At 43.6% G+C, this 22,529-nt stretch overlaps 1 protein-coding gene and 1 long non-coding RNA gene across 7 annotated transcripts in view; one reads left to right on the top strand and one right to left on the bottom strand.

Moving 5' to 3' along the window:
* NTAQ1 (N-terminal glutamine amidase 1) overlaps window positions 1–14,481 on the bottom strand; it is a 189,694-nt gene extending 175,213 nt beyond the window's left edge. For 2 of the 6 annotated variants that reach the window (XM_049700552.1, XM_049700553.1), the window contains exons 1-5: window positions 14,123–14,479; window positions 12,428–12,527; window positions 11,587–11,637; window positions 7,049–7,197; window positions 6,303–6,427 (exon numbers count right to left, since the gene is read on the bottom strand). In XM_049700552.1, the coding sequence (XP_049556509.1) occupies window positions 6,303–6,427; window positions 7,049–7,197; window positions 11,587–11,637; window positions 12,428–12,527; window positions 14,123–14,211 (514 nt within the window). In that variant the 5' untranslated portion in view covers window positions 14,212–14,479. Of the gene's footprint in view, window positions 1–560; window positions 1,252–6,302; window positions 6,428–7,048; window positions 7,198–11,586; window positions 11,638–12,427; window positions 12,528–14,122 lie in introns of those variants that run through there. The other 4 variants (XM_033419852.2, XM_033419853.2, XM_004265341.3 and 1 more) reach the window with 3 other exon arrangements.
* A 325-nt stretch (window positions 14,482–14,806) lies between these two features.
* LOC117199662 (uncharacterized) lies at window positions 14,807–17,115 on the top strand. The gene is made up of 2 exons (XR_004480964.2): window positions 14,807–15,044; window positions 15,248–17,115. It is a non-coding gene; the product is annotated as an uncharacterized LOC117199662 (long non-coding RNA).
* Window positions 17,116–22,529: the final 5,414 nt, after the last annotated feature.

Below are 22,529 nucleotides of genomic sequence, written 5' to 3'. Positions count from 1 at the left end.
GTAGTCACATACTTTTTAAATGACCATCTAAAACTCAACAAAGTTATCTAAGTTTAGGGTCTGTATTTAACTCTAAATTATAAAAATAATTTAGGTTGTATTTGTATTCCTCTTACCAAAGTTGATTCACTTTCTCCCAGCATCTTCCAGGTCAGCCGAGCCAAATGGATATATGGTCTTTCCTTAGACTGACTAACTGACTGACTCCTGAGGAAATGATTGCAGGTGTCCCTCCAGAGCACAAGGCAGAGGATTTGAATGGAAGTTCCGGAGTAAGCAGAAGACTCATCTAAGAGCAAAAGTTTGCACAGCCCTGTTATAAGAAACCTGCTCATTTTTACAACAGAACCATGGAGGACGTGAATGAGAGCTAGTGCTATATGCTGGTTTAATGCCAAACATCTTTTATCTGGAATTATATGATGAAAGCCAAATTTCCAAAACATCTTCAGGAAGGAAGACTGATCAAAGTATTTTAAAGCAATGGTTCCCATCTATAATTGAGACATTCTTGGGTATCCCAGATTATCAAAGAGGGACACAAAATCTTCAAAACAAAATTAATTTAGGTCAATTTTATTTAAAAACATATATAAATAGGCCAAGCAACACTTAAGCCTGAGAGGGCTGCAATCTTTGCTAAGAACAGAATGAATGGTCCAGAAAGACTAATACTTATTGCTGATTGGGCTCACAACGTCAGCCCTCTTCAGGCAGCAGCACAGTCACTAGCAAACATTTTACGGGCACCTTTTATGGGCATTAGAGATTCACAGAGCAACGGGCTACAGCCCTACCCTCAAGGAGCTTACAGTATAGCTGGAGAGACATGAACCATCCAAAACAGACACAAAGTCCACACATTTATCATAACAAAAGCAATTACTGGCATAAGTCTTCACATTTTTTAACAAAGGAGCAGTAGGAATATCTGAGCAACTACATCAAGTTTCAACCTGACATACCAAAAAAAAATTTTCTATCTATTCTTTTGTTCACTTATGCTTCAACTCAATTGAATTAAAAGAGGAAAGCATAATTCCAAGCCAAATGTACCATCATAACATTTGCTGTCTCAGATGAAGGGGTGGATTGTTCACGTCCTAGAATTTCTCCATGGCACTACATCCAGAGGTCAAGTTCAGTAGTTCTGACTGCCAAACCGATGTACAAATTCAGACAGTGAGTAGACGGCTCCCCATCCCACCTCAGGATCCATACTGATAAAATCATTCAGGTTCATTTTGGAATCTACAAAAATACATGAAAGAAATGTCCACTGAAAGCACAATTCTGGCTTAACAGCAATAAAACAACCCAGAAGACCAAAAGTAGGGAAAATTATTCAAATGTTTCATAAGGGGTCAATATCACTTCTCTGGTATTCTTGTCTCAAATGTATGACATCAATCTAATCATGACAAAACATCACACAAACCCAAACTGAGGGACACTATTCATAGTCAATGACCAGTACCCTTCAAAAGGGTAAAAGTTGTAAGGAAGAAAAAAAAAAAATTGTCACAGACTGAAAGAGAATGAGATGAGGAGACATGACAACTACATGTAATATCCTGAGTTAGATTCTGGACTAGAAAACAGAAATAGGAGGAAAAGTTACAAAATTTAAGTAAGGTCTATACGTTAACAGTACTGTGTCAATATTTTCCTACTGATTTATTATTTTCTTGATTTAGATAATTACACTATGGTTTTTCTCAGATCCCCCTGGAATCTGAGTAAGGGGTATATAGGACCTCTCTGTACTGTTTTAACCAATTCCCTAGCAATCTAAAGTTATTCCAAAATAAAAAGTTAAATGAAAAAATGCATAAATAAGCAAACTGCCAGTTTACTGGATACAGCTGCCAATTTACAGGAAATACAGAGGATACAAAAGGATACAATCAGCAAAATCCAGACCATTTCTCCCAGATTCATTTCTTCAACAAATAAATTACAAGAAAAAAAAAAAAAAGAGTGGGACTAGGAATCTCTACATATTAAAAAAGACCCTAAAGAGACACATACCAACCAAGCACGACGGGGGGGCTTTATCTGGACCTTGATTCACATGAACAAACTACATGAAAAAAGATTATGACTTCATGAGATAACTGTGATAATCTCAACACTGACTACAGAGATATATGTTGATTTTAAAGAATTATTGTTAATTTTTTTAGATGTAATAATGGCATTGTGGTCACGTATTTTTTAAATTAATCCTTATATTTTAGAGATCCATACTGAAATATTTAGAGTTGAAAGGATATAATATCTGGAATTTGCTTCAACATAATACAAGAAGGGGGAAAGTAGATGGGATATAAGTGGATGGGATATCAGCCATGAGCTGATAACTGCTGAAAGTCTACTGTTCTGCCTAGTTTTGTATATGATTAAAATTTTCCATACTACAAATTTTTAAGTGTATACAGGGATGCTTCTACTCATCAAAGAACTGTTATGGGAACTGCACTTCCACCATAAACTGCCAGAAAAGTGGACAAAATATATTTAGCAACTGTTTCCAGACACCAGACAATGGGCAACACACGACTGACTGCTAAGAAAAGAGAAACAAGGGCAGGAGCTGTAGGATCCCTCCAGCTCACTGCCCGGAGGGCTGTTTCCAGACCACAGCACGGAGGCAGGGACACAAACAGCATGGGAGTTTTTCCCGCCAATGGGAAGACAGAGCTCTAAGTTCAGGAGGGCCTGGCAGCTACATGTGAGGGACATAGTGTGGAAGAGGAGAGGACTACGCAGAGAGTGTCCCGGATTTCTGCAGAGGGAACTCACTCCTCTACCCCTAAGTCTTTGGTTAAGGACTAATCTCATAAGGCCAGGAAAGAAGCACCGTAAAGCAGTCAGTCTAATAACTCCCAGAACTTCCATGGTCCCCACCAGCCAGGGTAGAGAGAACTCATAACACCTGGGCATTTGGTAGAATCCTCAGAAGGGTCACACCAAAGCAGTGGGGCTAAATTAGCCCTGGGTGAAAGGCTGCTTCAAACCTGCACTAAAAAAGCCTAAAACCAAGCCCTGAAAGGATCCAGCTGACCCCCAGGAATTTAAGTGCATGACAGAACCAAATCCAACACTGTTTTTAAAAGTACCTCAAATTCACAAAGCCCGGCACCCAACCAAGTATTACGAATCACACAAAGAAACAGGAAAATATGACTCAACGCCAGGAGAAAACTCAATCAACATTCACAGACAGAAACGACAGAGATAACAGAATCAGCAGACAAGGACCAGCTATTATAAACATGCTCTGTATACTCAAAAGGGTAGAGTAAAACATGAGCATGACAAAGAAGGAAATGGAAGATATTAAATCAGCCCCAAATGGAATGTCTAGAGATGAAAAAATAAAATATGTACAATGAAACAAAAAAAGCACTGGATGGGGTTAACAGCAAATGAGTTAATGAAGAAGAAAAGATCAATAAATTTACAGACAAAATAATTATTCAAAATGAAGCACATACAGAAAAAGTCTGAAAAAAAATGAACATCATTGACCTAAGAGAAGTAACAAGCCATCTAACATACGTGTAGGGGAAGGACAAGAATTTTTTTTAAAAAGGGGGAGAGGTCAGAAAAAATATTTGAAGAGGTACTGGCCAAATGTTTCCAAATTCGATGAAAACTATAAATCCCGCAATCTAAGAATCTTAACAAACCTCAAGCTGAATAAGCCTAAAGCAAACTATGCTACAGTCCATCACAACCAAATCCCTGAAATCGAGAGATAGAGAGAAAACCTTAAAAAGCAGCCAGAGCACACTGCATTTAGAGAAGCAAACACAAGAACAACGGCATGCTCCTTGATCAGAAACTCAGCAAGCAGAAAACAAGCGAGACACCTTTAAAAAACGGAAAGAAAAAACATGTAAAACTAGCATACATTACCCAACAAATATATCTTTCAAATGTGAAGGTAAGCACTTAGGATACAGAAAACTAGAAACAGAGTCATTCCCACCCTTACAACAAGAAAAGCTAGATAATCAGCAAAAGCAGGACTTCTGTTGAAGTCATCAGAGGGCCAGGGATGCACGATGACCAAGGAATCCAAAATAAAGGAAAAACAGGCGCCTCCCAGGAGAGATGGGGCAAAAGTTCTTGCTTACCTGGGGTAGATGCCAGACTCCATGTAAGTCAGCTAAAATCTTTAACAAATGGCTAAAGGAAACCTCAACTTCTGAAATACAACTGTATTCATTTTCTAGGGCTTTTTAATGTAAGTAAATAAAAGAGGATTACGATCTGCAAGCATTCATTACCTAATAACATATAAAAATAAAATAAGAATTTTTTTAATTTTTAAAGATAAATGTATAACAAATCTGCACTTGCCTATAATCTCCCCAAGAGGCACTACAACATTTCTGTTTACATAACACTGGTCCTCCAGCTGGGCTCAAATTAGCCAGTGTTACTATAACACGTCATCTGAGACAAGGAGATGAGAGGTAAATGCGGACAAAAGGCAGCAAAGGGCTCAGAAAGAGAACGGGACAAATATGGTAGACCCTATAACTCAGCCCAAGACTTGGGAAACGTCCTTAAGAACTGAACCATCTGTAGCTGGTACTGGAACTGAGCCTTCAGAGCAAGGCTGCAAGACTGTGACTCTCCGTTTCCTTCTTTTTTCAGGGAGGGGAGAAAAAAAAAAAAGAGTTCCTTTATTTAAAATACACTAAATGCTGAATTGAAAGTAGTGAGCCTGCAGACACATGACCACCAAAATTATTAAATGTATAGGCTTTATTGTAATGTGCAACACATCAAATGTACTAAATTTTAAGCCCTAAAGGCCAATTCCATAACTAAATGCAGGGGACCAAGGAAAACTATGAAAAAAACAAAGCTGCATCAGTTTAAAGTTTGATGTCTTCTTGAACCATTTTTTTTCTTTTTTAAGCTTTTTTTTTTTTATATAAAGCAATACTAATTAGCTAAAGGTAATTCCTCTGTCTCCTAACTTCAAATACATTCCTTTGATAAACACAGGGCTTGAAGTAATGGATTTACCACACGAGAGAACATGAACATGTGGTTAAATTACTACACGAGAAACCAGTATGTTTACCCCACATTCAGAACAGATTCCTTTGAGTTCCAATATCAACCTCAGGAGGCCCCTGATGAGCTAGTTACATAGAAGGGGTTGGCACAAAGCCTGGCACCTTTGCCAGGCACCTCTTGGGAAGTAGTCATTAAAACCCAAAGGAACGACCGGGGCTGATAAGGTGTTTACTGAAGGTCCACGACATGTCAGGCTCTGTGTTAGTGCTCACATGTAAAAGAGAAACAGGGAGCCATGCAAGCATTGTCCAGACCACGCCGTGTAGCAGGGTGTGTGAGACTGAAAGCAAGACCCATGATGCCTTTTCCTGACCTGAGCTATCCCAATTCTAATGCTGAAGCTGGGAACCAGGTTGGTGAACCCAAAGAAACTCCAATATAAACTTTAAAAATCATGAGAGCTTTTCACAGAGAGCCTCAAAAATCAGAGCTGGAATCCTCTTTCAGTGTTCACTCACTTCAAATACACCAAATATATTTTTTACTTTCTCCCCTGCTGAACTCTGAATACTAATGTCCTATTTTTCTGGCATCCTTCACGGCTTACAGAGCATTTTGACTCAGAGGATGTTTCACCAATAAGTGGCAACGTTGCAAATTAATTCTCACCATAAATAATGTTTCCAACTCAGGTGAATGCCAAACAATAGTAACACGGTGAAGAATCCTTTACCTACTTAAGTCTCAAGAAATTCGTAACTGGACTGATGCCTGAAAGCACAGAAATGAGACGAGTGGGGCAGTAAAACCTGCTAGCTCTCACCTCCTTCTAATGCAGATTTTGTCACAGAGTCAGTGAAACGACATTTCACATATCCCAAAGATGCAATGGGGACTTCCTTCACCATCACATGACACCCACCACGGCAAGGCGCTACTAGTCCCCCCGTTAAGCGGCACAAACACGCAGATCTCCCCAAGTCCAGGGCGCGAGCAGCAGGTACACCCAACATTCCAGCAACGGGGTCGTGGTTCGGCTCCCTCATGCCTTGCCTCTCCCATGAGTTCTGGTGCCTTCCGGTGCTGCTCTCTGTGCCTTAATTTCTGAATCTGATAAATATAAGAACTATACTCCCTCTTACCTCTTACCACTCAGGGAGTCTTACCCAAAGAACAATGCACTTCTTGTCCTTGGTTAAGGGAACACGCTCATCTGCACAGTGATGGGAAACCCCTCTGAGAGGGCGTCCTTGGCTCACCTCCAGTCTCAATGCAGGGATATGATGGAGGAGGTTCTCTCCAGTTCCCACTGGAGTCTTTCATGTGAGATCGGTCAGAAGCAAAGTTCTTCAAATATGAATCTGCGCGGATCACTCTAAATTTCCTGTACATAAACCAACATTCGTTTATATCACAGTTGAAATTCTAACTCAATTCTCATATAGACTCATTTTCTATGACATGCACAAAACTAGACAGGCATTTCTGTACTATTAGTGACACACAAATATATATATAGCTTTAAACCTGTTAAAGACGCCATGAGAAATGATCAGCTGAAATCCCAAACTACAAAGGCATGGAAGTACAGCCGGTTGCCTTTACTTGCTCAGTGTTATGTACGAGGGGCAGAGGGCGTAATGTCCGGGTGCTGCCGTCACAGCCCTCTGACTTCTGTCATCGCCAGGCATCCAGCTCCGCCACCAACCAACCACCCACCCAAAACGAAGAGTATGAGAGAAATGCCCAAAACGACTGTTGGGAAATGTTCTGGATCTCATCACACAAATTTTTAAAGACTGCCAACCTTTTATACAACGGACAACCTTTAAAACTTTAAAACATTTTGAATCTTCTGTAGAGCACATGATTCTCAAACATCAACTCAATGGTGAAGACAAGTGATCTTTACAAAACCAATGCAAAAACAAACACCCAAAGTAACTGTCTAATTGTCAAGGTCCAACTTCAGAAAGTAAGGTAAATCCACCCTGAATTTCCTCACCTTCTGAACTGTGGATGGATGTCCTCATCAGACTTAAAGGCATCTTCCACATAAGTATCAAAGGGGCAGGGAAATGGCAGGACAGTGTCAAGATCATAAATGAAGCTCTGTCCTCCACTTGAAACATGAAGCAAGACAACATGGTAATCCTAGAAGTAAAAGTTGCTGAAGTTAACCAGGTTACCTTATGATGGTGTATTCCAAGGTTATAGTAATAATGCATATATATCATCAAAAACAGACACAAGGGACTTCCCTGGTGGTCCAGTGGTAAAGAATCCTTACAATGCAGGGGACATGGGTTCAATCCCTGGTCAGGGAACTAAGATCCCACATGCTGCAGGGCAACTAAGCCCGTGCGCCACAACTACTGAGCTCGCACGCCCCAATTAGAGAGCCTGCATGCCACAAACTACAGAGCCCACGTGCTCTGGAACCTGTGCGCCACAGCTAGAGAGAGAAAACCCGCACACCATAACTAGAGAGAAGCCCGCATGCCCCAACAAAAGATCCCACATGCCTCAACGAAGATACCACGTACCGCAACTAAGACCCGACACAGCCAAAAATAAATAAAATAAATAATAAATCTTAAAAAAAATAAAGTTGAAGGCTTAAAAACAAACAAAAAACCATATACAAGACAGTCCTCCTTATAATAGCAAAATAAAGCAAACACAAAACCCTGAAAACAGACCAAATGTCCAGCGACAGGGAACAGTCAAATAGTGGAAATGTTCATGTACATTAAATGTTCACCTTTCGATCCAGCAATTTTACCATTAGGGATCCAGCCTATAGAAAAATGGCCACATGCATGTAAAGGTATATAAACAAAGCAAATCTCTGCAGCACTGTTTATAACACTGAAAATTCAGAAACAACCAGAAGTCCACCAAGAGGGGAATGGTTAACAAACCACGATGCAGTCATAAGATGGAGTCCTACGCAGCTGCTAAAGAGAAGTAGGTAAATTTTTGTGGAAATTGGACTAAGTCCATGTTACACAGTTGGATGGAAAAAGCAAATTGCAGATTATGTATATTATTTTATTATTTTTTTAATTTATGTGTATATAAAGACAGACATGTGCATTCAGAAGTACACATGCATGCATATGAGTACAGAGAAAAAAGTCTACAAGGATATCCTCCAAACCATTAACAAACGGGACAGCTTGAGGTGAGCCTGGAGAGGGGAAGGACTTTAAAATGCGGTTGTTATTGGTTTTAAGTCAGCCAAGCCCTAATATGTAGCCATTAAGGAAGAAGAATACAGAGAGCTTCTCCTGCACAGCTGGGTCCCAGCGCACAGGTGAATTCTCACTCTCACTCCCGGACACGGGGCACTGCCCAAACCAGCTAAGGGCTGGAAGGGACGTCAGGGAGGTTTATCAATGGACATGAGGGCAGTGTGATGCTTAGAGCTCCTCAGAAGAAAAATGCTCTCACAGAGAACAGCACTGCGAGATAAAAAGTTCAATCACATCAATACAATGTTAGAAATACCATCTGATATTTCTAGTACTTCAGAGCTTACAAAGCACTTTCTCAAACGATGTTTCATTTGACCCTGTGAGGTGGGGAACATAATTGAGACTGGAGATGTTGTACCATCAGAGCTGAAAGTGCTTCCTTTGGCTCCAGTTCTATCTTAGAAATCAGAATAGCATCAGAAATGAAAGCTTATTCCCTGTCCTCCCCTTAATGCATCCTACCCTCCAGATACATGAACTAAGCGCTACTCCCCCGGTAACAGTCCACGACTCCCTTCCCCCAGGCTTGCTCACGTTACTCGGCCCCATCTGCACCACCTTCTCCTCCGCTCTCCCCACATCTGTCACTCAAGCTCCAACTCAAATGCTTTCTTCCCCATGAGCCCATCTTTCATCTTTTCCCACCCCTGCCAGAAGCAGTCTCCGCCGTATCCAAAATTTGTTTCTCTCTTGACATCTTCTACCCTATATTACAGTTTTTTTTTAAATATGTACTCCTTATTTTTTTGTGGGAAACCATGCTATTAAAATACAGATACGAAGATGAGAAAGATAGGTCCTTACCCTCAAGGAGTTCCTAGAGAAGCGAGGGGGAAACACAGGTCAACTGCTGCAGAACGGTGAGATGATGAGGTAATTCAGCAGAGGTGGGAGAGCGTGCAGGCACAGGCGCCTGAAGCGGGGTCACCTGGCTCAGCCTCAGCCCCACCACTAGCCAGCTTCCTCCTCTACAGGACGGAGATAACTGTGGTGTCTACCTCACAGTATTACTGAGAGAATTAATGAGACTACTATGTAAATAATCAGCCTTATAAAAAGCCAACCAAGGGCTTCCCTGGTGGCGCAGTGGTTGAGAGTCCACCTGCCGATGCAGGGGACACGGGTTCGTGCCCCGGTCCGGGAAGATCCCACATGCCGCGAAGCAGCTGGGCCCGTGAGCCATGGCCGCTGAGCCTGCGCGTCCGGAGCCTGTGCTCCGCAAAGGGAGAGGCCACAGCAGTGAGAGGCCCGCGTACCACAAAAAAAAAAAGCCAACCAAGGCAAGGGGTGTGTGGGCGGGGAGGAAAAGGCAGGCAACTGCTAAGGAGCATTTCACTGAGGAAAGGCTGCCGTCACTGCCTCTTGCCTGAAGGGGAGAGCTTCCCAGAAGGAGGACACAACTTGTGGAAAAGCACAAACAGGGACTTCCCTGGCGGTCCAGTGTTTAAGACCCCACACTTCCACTGCAGGGAACGTGTGTTCATCCCCTGGTCAGGGAACTAAGACCAGGGAACGAGGCGCAGCCCAAAAAAAAAAGAGAGGAAAAGGCATAAACAAGGAATACCCTTCTGGTTAGCTCGGGTCCATATTCCTGCATAACAGATGGCTGGTGAACTCGAGAGGGAAAGCAGGCCTCAACTAGGAGTCACCTTCACGGCAGAGATACGGAACCAAGGAATGCAGATTCCAGCAATAGCCTCACTCTCTGAGTTGGGTACAGAGCTTGTCCAAATGCCTGGTAAAGACCCAGTGGGGCTAGAGGCAGGGATGTCCACTTAGAAAGTGATCTGTTTCTCTGGGGATCGTGCCTCTACCCACTTAGGGAAGCCTACCCATTCCCTGCAACAGAACAGCAGTGAGGCCCAGATCAATCTGCCAGAGACTTGCTCCACATAGAAAATCTGTGGGGAGACTTCCTGAAACAAGGTTCCCCACACTGAGCCGCCATGAGCTGCTGTGTAAAGGGGGACAGGTCCTTTCCCTACGAGTTTCCTGAAGACAGGAAGCAAGACCGTGACTCAAAATCAGCTGAGCACTTCAGCAATGGGCATGATTGCTAGGGCAGATGGACAGTCCGCAACTGGGGTTATTGTAGCTCTGCTAACAATAATAGCTAACTCTTCTGGAGCACTGGTACCAGATACCAGGACAATGCTTCAAATGCATTATTTCACTAAAGCCTCCAGTGACCAGAGGAAGACACCGAAGAAAGAGCGTAAATAACCTGTCCAGCTCACACAGCCCACCAATGGGAGGACTGGGGTTTAACCCCCATGTGTCCAACTCAGCCTGCACTCCTAACCCAACACTGCTGGATTTGGGCTTCAATGTTAGAGCAGAGGATCCCCTGCTGGTGAAGGAAGCAAGAGCATGAGGCCAAGGATTTCAGTCTATTTGTGCCTGGCATATAAGAGGCACTCAATAAATATATGTTAAGTAAATGAATGAAGCCAATTCAAATGATATCTTATTCTAAATAAGCATCAGAAACCTGATGTTTGTTGCATTATCATGAATGGAGTTTTACTTTATCTTCATGTTTCTTAGCATAAACAATTCCATTCTTCAGGGGACCAGTTTAAGGTGACATATGGATGTGTACTGGAAAGGACCCAGCCCTGCCAATGATCAGCTTAATGACCCTGAGCTATTCACTCTGCCTTTCTTGGCTTCTTTCTTCACCTGAAAAATGAAGGGGTTGGCGCAGATCCATGTTTTCCAAATGCCAGTCATGTTCACTCAGAAGTCTACTAAGAACACTAATTCCTGAACCTCTAGATCGACTAGATCAAAAACCTGTATTTTTTTTTCTTTTTTCTTTTTTTTTCTGCCATGTCGCACATCTTGCAGGATCTTAGCTCCCCGAACAGGGATTGAACCCAGGCCCCTGCCAGTGAAAGCCCTGAGTCCTAAGCACTGGACTGCCAGGGAATTCCCAGAAACCTGTATTTTTAACAATCTCTGGATAATTCTACTGTGCAGCTGGACTAGATAATGCTCAAGTTCCTTCCAGTGCTAAATAGACAAGAGTCTAGATAACAAATATATCTGCTACATCAGCCATTTAAAATCATTCCTATAATAATTTCAAAATTAAAAGAAAACATGCCCATAAGTGCTTCTACCTTAGACCAAATAACATCTATCGTCAAGAAGTCAAATTATTAATAATTATCATAGTCTTTCTCTACTGCCCCATTATTTCTGCTCTACCAAAACATAAAGACCACTCATGGATTACAAGTACTATTGCATCAGAAGCTGTCTGTGTTGACCACCTTACCCAGATCACAGGTCCATCTCCAGGTCTTGCCTGTTGTTTCCAGATAGGTATCTACAAAATACAATAACTCTCCTAAGCCACAACTTCAGTTAAACTACTACTAAATTCTTTAAAGCAATACATACATGAAAAATAAAATATTTCTAGGCAACCAACAATCAAGGTGAAAGAATGAATGGATAAGAAGAAATCCAAATCCTTCCAAGTGTCCTTAACAATGAAGGAGCAATAATTAATTACAAGATGTTTTCTGGAGAGTAGAAAGAGACCTAAACTAGGAACTGGAATTCCTGGCAAGTTCAAATCTTGCTTTCCCACTTAATTATTCATGGGACCTCCCTGAGTCTCTATTTCCTCATCTATAAAACAGAGACAGCTGTCTGGACCTTGTCTACTTCACAGGGTTTCCACTGGGGTCAAACAAGATGATGTTCACAAAAGTGCTTTACAAAATATTAAGGGCTTACTTTTCTTAATACTTCATAGAAGTTTACTACAGTTCCATTAAAACTCCAGAAACAAAGAAACCTTTACTTCAAACCTGAGAATATGTGCCTCTAACTTAATTTAAAAATTAAGTTTAATTTTAAAAGCTCTAACTTAATACCTAAAGAAAGGGGATTTTATTTGCATAAACATACCATCACATATTTCCTTACCTGCAAGTAAGGGACTAAGCTCTACTAACTCAACCATGTCCTGGTAGGGAAAAAATCTCATTCAAAAACAAACTTTAAAATGTTGCTGTATTTTATAAGGCACATTTTAGAACAGTGCTAAACCCATGGTCTATTTAGCTTCTAATGTAATCCTAAATTTCCACAATCACTCCCCAACTTACCATCTTCCTCTCATTAGATATGAAGACAGCATAACACTCTTCTAAAGGATACTGGTCATGGTTTTTGATGTATTCACAGAGCTTCCAAATATTTTCTTCACTGAAATAAAGTAATTGTTTAATCAATATAATTAAACAAGAACACTCTATGTCTTTCAAATTTGCCCAAAAGACTGATAATGACATTTAAAAAAATTGGTAGAGACCTGAAATACCATCTCATCCAACAACTGGCTAACAGTTGAACCTTCTCAAAAACATCCCCAGCAAGGGACTTTGCTGGTGGCACAGTGGTTAAGAATCCGCCTGCCAATGCAGGGGACACGGGTTCAATCCCTGGTCCGAGAAGATCCCACATGCCGCGAAGCGGCTGGGCCCGTGAGCCATGGCCGCTGAGCCTGCACGTCCAGGGCCTGTACTCCACAACGGGAGAGGCCACAACAGTGAGAAGCCCACGTACCACAAAAAAACAACAACAACGGATGGATGTGAGGGACAAGAACTAACAGGACTGAGGTGGGAGACAGGGCAGAAGAAGCATGGCTCCACCCTTACAGAGGTTCCAGGTTCAGCACCACCACTGGCTAGATGTGTGACCCTGGGCAAACAACAGGCCTCTCTGTGGCTCAGTCTTTTCATGAGGAGAATGATAACAAAAGACCTATCTCCTAAGCATGGATGGAAGTACTTGGCACTAGGCCTGACATGCAGTCAGAGCTGAACAAATGGTGAGCTCCACAGCATCGGTTTGGTGACCATCTGAAGGAGGGAAAGGTAAGTTATAGAGGACCCTAAGGTTTTTTGTGCAGGGACTGGAAAGTGGGGTTAGAAGTCATTATTCAAGCAAAGGAAAGGCAGGTGTGGGTATGAAAAGGACCAAGATAAGAGTGGTGATTCAGCCACAGAGGTGGCCTAGGACAGGGGTGCAGTGTGTGGACTCCAGAGCCGAACTCTGCGTGTAAATCCCCATTCCTTCACTCACAAGCTATGTGGCCTTAGGCAAATTACTTGCATCCCTCCATGCTCCAACGTGCTAACCTTTAAAATGGGGACAACAGTACCGACCTCCTCGTGTAACTGTGGGGCTCACATTACTTCGTTGACATAAACGTCTCAGAACAATTCTTGGCATATATCAAGTGCTACGTGTAAATGTAACCACTATTATAATGACGACACGGCGGTTCAGATCCTGGTTTCTGGTACAAAAGGGACTGAATTGGATTCCGGGCTGCTATTAGCTGGGTGATCTTGGTAATGTTACTGTAGGATCTCTGCGCTTTCATTCTCTTCCAAAATTAAGATGACCTTCACACCAGTGTGAAACCACGCAGGCTTCAGCAGAATAATTTCCAAATGCTCCACCCTCCGCCTCCAACTCCCCTTCCTGGCCGCCCAAGCCCTGAGATCTGCTGACAAACGTCCAAGCGAAAGAAGCCGGGCAGAAGTAACGCACCACCGACCCTACCACTCCTGGCGAATACCGCCCCCTCCACACCCAAACGCCCACGCTCGACTCAAGGAACAAGGGCTGCCACTCCCGCTCCCCGCTCCCTCCTCCCCTCAAACCGGAACACTCGCCCGCCAAGGCCCAGAGCGGCCCCGGGGAGGGGCCGGGAAGAGGCGGGGCTCGGCTACGACGCCGCGGCCGAGCGGGCCAGGGAGACGCCGGGAGCCGACCCCGCTCCCCCTCACCAGTAGCAGCTGTTGTAGACACAGGCGTCCCGCGGGGGGCTGGCCGGCTGGTAGTGGGCGGCTGCGGCGGCGGAGACGTCCCCTTCCATGGCGGGCCTCGGCACAGGCCTGAGGCGAACCGACTGGAAGAGCCCCGCGGGCGGGCTTCAGCGAAGGCGTCGGCGCACTAAGCGGAACGTGGGTTCGCGGGGCGGAGTGGGCGGAGCTCGAGGCCGCTGGTGGCGTCCCCGGGTGGTGGGGCCTGGGGCAGGGTAGGCGGAACCTGGGCGAGCGGGCGCGAAGGATCCCCGCGCAAGAAGTTTGAGACGCGCGTTGCAGATTCCGGAAGGGTGGAGTCGGGGCGGGAGTGGGGGGGGTGTGGTCAGTGGGCGGACGAGAGCTGCCCTGGGTTGGTGGGGCATGTCCTGTTGGGCGGAGCCTGGGCGGGGCGAGCGACGCAATCTCCCGGCGTGCGAAGCTTGGGACGAGGTGGGCGGAGCTCGAGGCGCGCAGTGCTGGTCCCGTGAAGGTGGAGCCAGGGCAACGTAGGCGGATCCGGGGTTGGGTGAGCGGCGTGAGTTCACAGTGGGCGGAGCCCAGGGCGAGGAGGACTGCGTGGTTTCTGGTGGGCGAGACCCCCCAGTTGGGTGGGGCCAGGGGCGGGGCGGGGTGGGCCAGGGGCGGGGCGGGGTGGGCCAGGGGCGGGGCGGCACGTGGTCCTAGAGCGGCTGCGGCGCCAGGGTTGCTGGAGGTTTTGGGAACAGCGGGGTTGGAGTCAGCGTGGGGGAAAAGGGGGTCACCGGCTGGCCGCTTGAGACACGAGTCAGGGGAGGGCTTGGAGTTGGTGAACGATGCTTCATGAGTCTCCGAGGAGTCCGAGACCCTGTAACCTGTTGCCGGCTGTGGCAGATGAGCCTCGGAAGACTCCACGTGTGCAAGTGAAGTAAGAGGACCTCTGTGTGAAGAACAAAGGTTTAGTTTGAGTCTGCTGGGGAGGGGTAGCGGAGAGGATGATGAGGGGGGTTAATTCCAAATATATTGGCTCAGAAATGTATGTTGATTTTTTTAACATAGTAAGAACAGTTTTGAGAGGGTCCTCATGATATCCTTTTTGTGTTAATCATATATTTGTTTATTTGCTGGCAGTCTGGAAGGAAAGACAGCAGATTGTTGCAAGTGTTTATCGCTGCATGCGCCACAATTCCTGAGCCTGCGCTCTAGAGCCCATGAGCGCGCCTAGATCCCGCGCTTTGCAGCGAGAGAAGCCACTGCAGTGAGAAGCCCGCGCACCACAACTAGAGAAAACACGTGTGCTGCGATGAAGACCCAACCCAGCCAATAAGAAAAAACTTTTTTTTTAAAAAGTGTTTATCTCTGGTTAATGAGTGGTATGGAGGACTTTCACTTTAGATTTATATCCTTCTGAATGTTTCAATTTGCAAGTGACATATATAGCTGATCAGGGTATTTACCATTATCAAAACTTAAATTGTTAGTTTATTTTATTGGTTTTTAGATTCTCTCAGTCTCATGAATTGTAAAGCCCAAAAGTCCTAAAGACTTTGAACATAAGTCATTGTGTCAGTTATCAGTGTATTGCCTCTCAGGTCCAAATACATACTTCAACATAGGCTCTGTGATAAAAAACTGAATTCCTTTAAGCATTTCTTCTTTAAAGTGAGCACGATGTTAAGCCTTCTCAGTTAAGTTCGCTGGAGGAAGAAGCTTCCTGCAGTTTCTGGGACCTGACCAGAGTTAGGAGTGTGGTTAGGAGAGACCGGACCAGAGGTAGGAGTGTGGTCATGAAAACATCCAGTGGGGTCCGCTCCAGCCACAGACCCAAACTCGGTCCTTCTGCAACCTTGCAGCTTCAGCCTGGCAATAACCTGTATGCAGCCCTCTTGACACAGAAACCAGAGCCCTGCGAGGCCTGCAGGCAACCACCTGCCCATTGTCCTTCAGCAAGACTTTTGGGGGTCAGGGTCACACACTGAGCAGTCCTTCCGCCCCCCACCCCAGTATTCCCCCCAGGCCTCTTGAAGGCCTTCTGTCCCTGCTGGCTCCCAGATTCCCATGGTTCCCCACAGGGCCAGTTGGTGATTGCTCGCCTCCACCCGCTTCTCTGCCGTGTGCCTAGCAACTCCAGACTGCCTGCAGCCTGGCTAAACCAGCAAACTTCTCTGCTGTCTGGTAGCCAACCCTTGCTTTCTCCAACGAGATCCAGACCCCTCTCAAATTTGTCCTTGCATACTCTCCCTCAGCCCTAGTTACCATATAGTTTCCTTTTATCTTACAGTTCACTTTTATCATAGTTAATTCTTGACATTCAAATTCTCTTGTTTAACCTACCATGTGGTTTCTTCTTATTGGACCCAGACTACTGCAGGACTTTGAAGCCAAACTAGGTAGGTTCTACTACTTACTATTTGTGTGACCTTGGGCAAAATTACTTCACCTCTTTATGCCTCAATTTCTTCATCTAAAATGAAGTTAATGATAATAACACCTACCTCATAGGGTTGTTATGAGGGTTGACTAAATTTATGTATATAAAGCAGTTAGAATATGTGCTGACACATAATAATAAATGTTAGCTGGGACTTCCCTGGTGGTGCAGTGGTTAAGACTCCGCGTTCCCAATGCAGGGGGCCCGGGTTCGATCCCTGGTCAGGGAACTAGATCCCACATGCATGCTGCAACTAAGAGTTCTCATGCCGCAACTAAGGAGCCCGCCTGCTGCAACTAAGACCCGGCACAGTCAAATAAATAGGTTTTTTTTTAATTAAAAAAAAAATGTTAGCAACAACAATTTATGGTATAATTTCACTCCATTATCTCCAATATACCATATACTTCTGTCACTGAGTGTCTTACTACTCCTCAGACACACTAAAACTTTGCAAAAGGTATACATATCTTCTATCTAATGTGTGCTCTTTCACTTTCCTTACTTGCAGCTTTTCCCAGGGAAAATTCATTGCTGCCTTCCATTTTTGCACAGCTTTTTTTTTTTTCTGTTTTGTCATGACTTTTTAGTCATATGTCTTCAATACTATTATCATCTTAAGTAACTCAACTTGACTCTACCTCTGCCATGAGCAGTTCCATGACACAGTCTTGTCTTGGTGAGACAAAATAATAGCTCCAGAGTCAGAGACTCTAGCTCAAATCCTTTCTCAGCTACTTACTATCCTGTATGACCTTGGACAAGTCACCAGCCTTTCTGTGTGTCAGTTTCTTTGTAAACTGAGAGTAATAAAAGTCGAGTGTCTACCTAATGAAGCTGTAGCGAGCATTAAATAAACTAATCTGTGCAAAAAGCATAGTACCTGGCACAACAGAAGTACCCTATGTAGTAAACAACTACAGAGTTTTGCAGTTATGATGATTATTATATTTCTCTGTGAACAGAGTATAAGCACTGTGACTGGGATAAATCCTTGTTGAATTAATGACTTTATTTTATTAGGATACAGGTGAAGTTACTGTCACAAAGAAACTCAAAAATGTAGTGGTTTAAATGAGATACAAATGCATTTCTCATATAACACCCTGAACATTTACATTCCAGAGCTGATGTAGTGTCTCCACAGTGTCTGTTACCCAGGCTCCTGAGATTTGGATGGAAAGCCATATCTAGGGTGTTGCCCTGGTCCACATATTTCAAGAATGCTCACCACCATATCTGCTATAATTGCATGCTGACCAGCAAAATCAGGAAAAAGCAGGAGCGGAAGGTTTAAGAACAAAATCCACAAGTTGTACACATCACTTCTGCTCACATTCCACTGCCTAAAAGATAGCCACAAGGTCACACCCAGGTGCAAGGGAGATCAGGAAATGTAGGGTTTATTTTGGGCAGCCCAGCTAACATCTGAGTATGTCAAGCAGAAGGAGGGAATGAATATTGAGAGAGCCAGCAGTCTCTGCCATAATGTGCTTTCTTTATGCTTCTAAACTTTGTCTCATAAGCAGGAATTACTCTTTAAATTGGAAAAAAATAGATCATATTTTTTAAATACATACAATTTCATGGTAAAGGCTATAAAAAAGGATATGGTTTCAGAGGAGTAGGAGGTGCACAGACCCAGATTCTGACCTACAAATCCCAGTGATCTGGCTGTGGAAGAAATAAGAGATGTACTCACACAAGCCAACACCCAGTGAAATCAGGATGTTAAAGGGCAGGGGTTTGGAGGAGGAACACATAACAAAGGAAAATATTAAAAAGGGCCATGGATGTGAAAGGGGAGATTCAGGAAGTCTATAGCACACAATACAGTCAGGTTTAATAGCAAAAAGGGCTTTTATTTTTTATTGGGGGAGGGGGTATTTTATGATCAATATCAAGAGCTAGAAGAAAAAGATATTCCCACTGCTTGAGACCACATGATACGATAATGATCAGACAACTGAAAGAACACAGAAATACCCAATGTCTGTCTATTTTGCTTGCATTTTCTATCAAAGAAAATGATCCTCAAGCTGTAAAGAACAAAGAAAATAGCAGTAAGAAGAAATTAAAAGCCAAGATAGGTGCGGTGGTAGAAATCACCAAGTTGCCTTAAATGGGTTAAAAATCTTTAGACTCAAATGAGTTACATTCTAGCATACGGATAGTGCTTTAGATTATGACCCCAAAGCCTTTCTTAAGGATCTTTGAGAAAATATGTTGGAAGAGATAACATAAGACTAAATATGAATAGTTGCTGTCTTCAGTTTCATAAAAGGAAAAATACATATATTCCAGACAGTATACCCTGATGAACTTGAGGTCTAGTCCCAGGATGATTTGTGACCATGAAAAAAAGGTGATTATTTAGAGGCTTCTACTGGTTTGCCAAGCCCACTTCATGCCAAATGGACCTCATTTCATGCTGCTGGAAGAATTATTTGATCGTTAGAATAGGATTATAGCACAAACAGTATAATTTGATTCCCACAAAGCAGCTGTCCCAGTTATACTAGTCATGACTCAATCAGTTAAAAGTCAAGGGAAGAGAGGCTGTTTACTAGCCCATTGAACAGGAAGGACACTGAAGTGGCCCTCACAGTTAAAGGATGAGCTGCAGAAACCAGGGTCTCAAGGGACCAGAAGCAGAACTCACTTCCCCAGGCATTCTTGCTCTCCCCTCTGTCTGCTTCTCAGTGCTTGGCTTCATTCTGAGGTCACTTCACTTCTTGCTGTGGGAGGATGGCTGCTGGCAGCCCCATTTCGTACTTTCCAGGCTTGACAACCCTAGCAGAAAGAGAAAACTTCTTTTTCCTCATGGCAATCACACAGAGTGACTTGTACCTTTATTTTTTACGTTTCTGTACTGCTTGAAGTTTTCACATGGGTTACTTTCTAATAACAAATTTTTTAATAAAACATTTCTAAAGAGTCAAGTTTATCAACATCAGTATAAAAAGCTACATGGACAGACTATTGCTCACTTAACTTTTCCCCTACTGTTGTACATTTAGTTTGTTTTCAGATCCTACTATTATAAATAAAGCTGTAGTCAACATCTTTGTACATAAATCTTGGTCCATGCCTCTAATTATTTATGTTTGGAGGGAGTCCTAGAAGTGGAATTCCTGGGCCTAAGGTTTTAAATATTTTCCAGTTCTCTTGATACATGTTGCTATACTGCTTTTAAGAAACAAGCGTATACCTCAATATCACATTGTTATTAAAAAACAAAAATATAGGCAAAAAACCTGGCATTCCCATTGTTATTTTATTTTGCACTTATCTGATTACTACTTTCCCGTGTTAAAGGGATAACTTCAACATAAAGCAGTAAATGCTAAGGCAGCAATGTGCTATGTGAGCTCTGGGGTGGGGTGGGCGGGGGAAGCACCTCATCATTGAGGGTGGGGAGTTGGGCTGGGTTGGAGCGCAATACGATTATTACTAATCTTACTTAGAATGCAGTGGGAGGGAGGCAATAGTCCCAGGGCCCATGCCTGTGGTATTAGACTGAGGGCTGTGCACCACACCTTACATGGGAAAATTGAGAAATTGAAGTATATTCAGGGGAGGCTGAAAAAGAGGGAAACTCTGAAAACCACATCATAAAATTGTGATGTGTCTTCTTGGCTCACTTCCTGTGCCAACATACCCCCTCTTCTGGTCCTCCATCCTCCAAATCTGATAGGGGTATCTGTCTGACATGGCAGTGTCCATTATAGGAAACCACTGGTAAGGGACCTCTGGTCCAGTGGTTAAGATTCCACACCTCAACTGCCAGGGGCACATGTTTGATCCCTCGTCAGGGAACTAAGATCCCGCATGCTACCAAAACAAAATAAACAAAAAAGGAAACCACTGGTACAATTCCCTTTTCTGACCTGAAGCCTCTATACCAGATAGAGTTCTTGACTGTAAACAACAGAAACCGGGCTTCCCTGGTGGCGCAGTGGTTGAGAGTCTGCCTGCTGATGCAGGGGACATGGGTTCGTGCCCCGGTCTGGGAAGATCCCATATGCTGTGGAGCGGCTAGGCCCGTGAGCTGTGGCCGCTGAGCCTGCCCGTCCGGAGCCTGTGCTCCGCAACGGGAGAGGCCACAACAGTGAGAGGCCCGCATACCGCAAAAAAAAAAAAAAACAGAAACCATCTCTGGCTAACTTAAACAGGAAGTCAAATTTACTAGAAGAATGGGGATGAGGGAGGCTGGGTAGGACTTGGAGGGGAGGAAGCACAGCCAGGTCACACTGATAAAATGCTCCAACAATCCAAAAATCAGATGGTGAGAATGCCACCATTAAATGCCCCTGCTTCTGTACCCTCTGCTGCTGCCACCAAGAATAATCTCTGCCCCTGCATCTTTGGGTCACTTCTTTAAGACGTAATGCATGTCCCAGGTGGGAGCAACATACTGATTGAGATGAGGTAACATGCCTGAGCCCTAGTTGCCAGATTAACAGGGAAATGAAGTATCCGTCCCTGTTGGATTTCCACTGAAGGAGGTGGGCCCTGCCTAACCCAAACCCACTCAAAGAGAAAATCTCTCAGGTAGGAGAGGTGTCTGTTTAAATTTGGAGTAGCTAAAAAATGGAAAATGTCGACTATGACCCCCACCTCCATGGGATTAATGATTTTCTCCTCTTTCATGTGAAATCAATGAGATTAGCTATCAAATTTAAGTAAGGTCAGATATACCACATTCTTGAAAGAAATCCCTGTTCAAACTGATGTTTACTTTCTATTTTTGTTACTAAACAGAAAGGGACCCACCTATGACCTCATCTCAAATGAGGTAATGAATTATGATTAGCTCTTACTTCAGGCCTCTTTTCTGTCACATGTGAGGTAAGAACAATTGACCCTCTTTAGGAAGTCAGGGAGTACGGGAAAGAACTTCAGTTTCTACTGCCCCTCTTTTCCTACATCAAGACATTCCTGTCGACAATAGCTAAGGCTTCAGCAAAAGAAAGAAATGACCTGCCAAAGACCAATTCTATAAGTTCCTAAGGCTGCTGTAACAAATTACCACAAATTGGGTGGCTTAAACCTCCCCCCCCCGCCACACACACATGCGTGCGCGCGCACACACACACACGCACACACGCACACAGAAATTTATTCTCTCACAGTTCAGGAGGCCAGAAGCCTGAAATCAAGGTGTCAGCAGGGCTGGTTCCTTCTGGAGGTTCTGAGGGAGAATGTTCCATACTTCTCTCCGAGCTTCTAGTGGTTGCTGGCAATCCTTGGTGGTCCTTGGCTTACAGATGCATCACTCCAATTTCTGCCTCCATCTTCACATGACCTTCTTCTCTGTGAGTCTGTGTGTCAGATCTTCCTCTCCTTTCTCTTATGACACCAGACTTGGATTTACGGTCCACCGTATATCCAGGATGATATCATTTCAAGACCCTAATTACATCTGCAAAGGCCCTATTTCAAATTAGGTCATGTTTACAGACACCAGAGTTTAGGACTCGGATGTATCCTGTTGGGGTACACAGACCAACCCACTACATCAACTAAAGGCTGAAGCAAGTATGGTAATTCTTCATGTTGTTGGAGAGAGAGTAAAGGAACAAAGAAAACCGTTTGGCTGGCTCCATCTCTTGGTGTTCTGAAATTTCTATTTCTTTGCTTATTAAAAAAAAACTATATGGGAACATATATATATGTGTAACTGATTCACTTTGTTATAAAGCAGAAACGAACACACCATTGTACAGCAATTATACTCTAATAAAGATGTTTAAAAAAAAGATATTATATTTCTAACACCCTAAAAAAAAAACCCTAAAAACTAGAATGACAGCTATAACTTCTGTGGAGGTCAATTTGGTAATATATAACAAAATCACAAATGTATATGCCTTTTGGGTGGAAGTTCTTTCCATAAATGTTTATCGATGTATAATATGCATAAAGAAAAGTGGACATACCATAATGATAGACTATGTTACTTTATTTTATTTTATTTTT

The sequence above is a fragment of the Orcinus orca genome, chromosome 17 (genome assembly GCF_937001465.1).
Source record: "Orcinus orca chromosome 17, mOrcOrc1.1, whole genome shotgun sequence".
In the NCBI taxonomy this organism is placed as follows: Eukaryota; Metazoa; Chordata; class Mammalia; order Artiodactyla; family Delphinidae; genus Orcinus; species Orcinus orca.
Note: the sequence above shows the minus strand (reverse complement) of the source record. Positions and strands in the feature narration are given on the sequence as shown.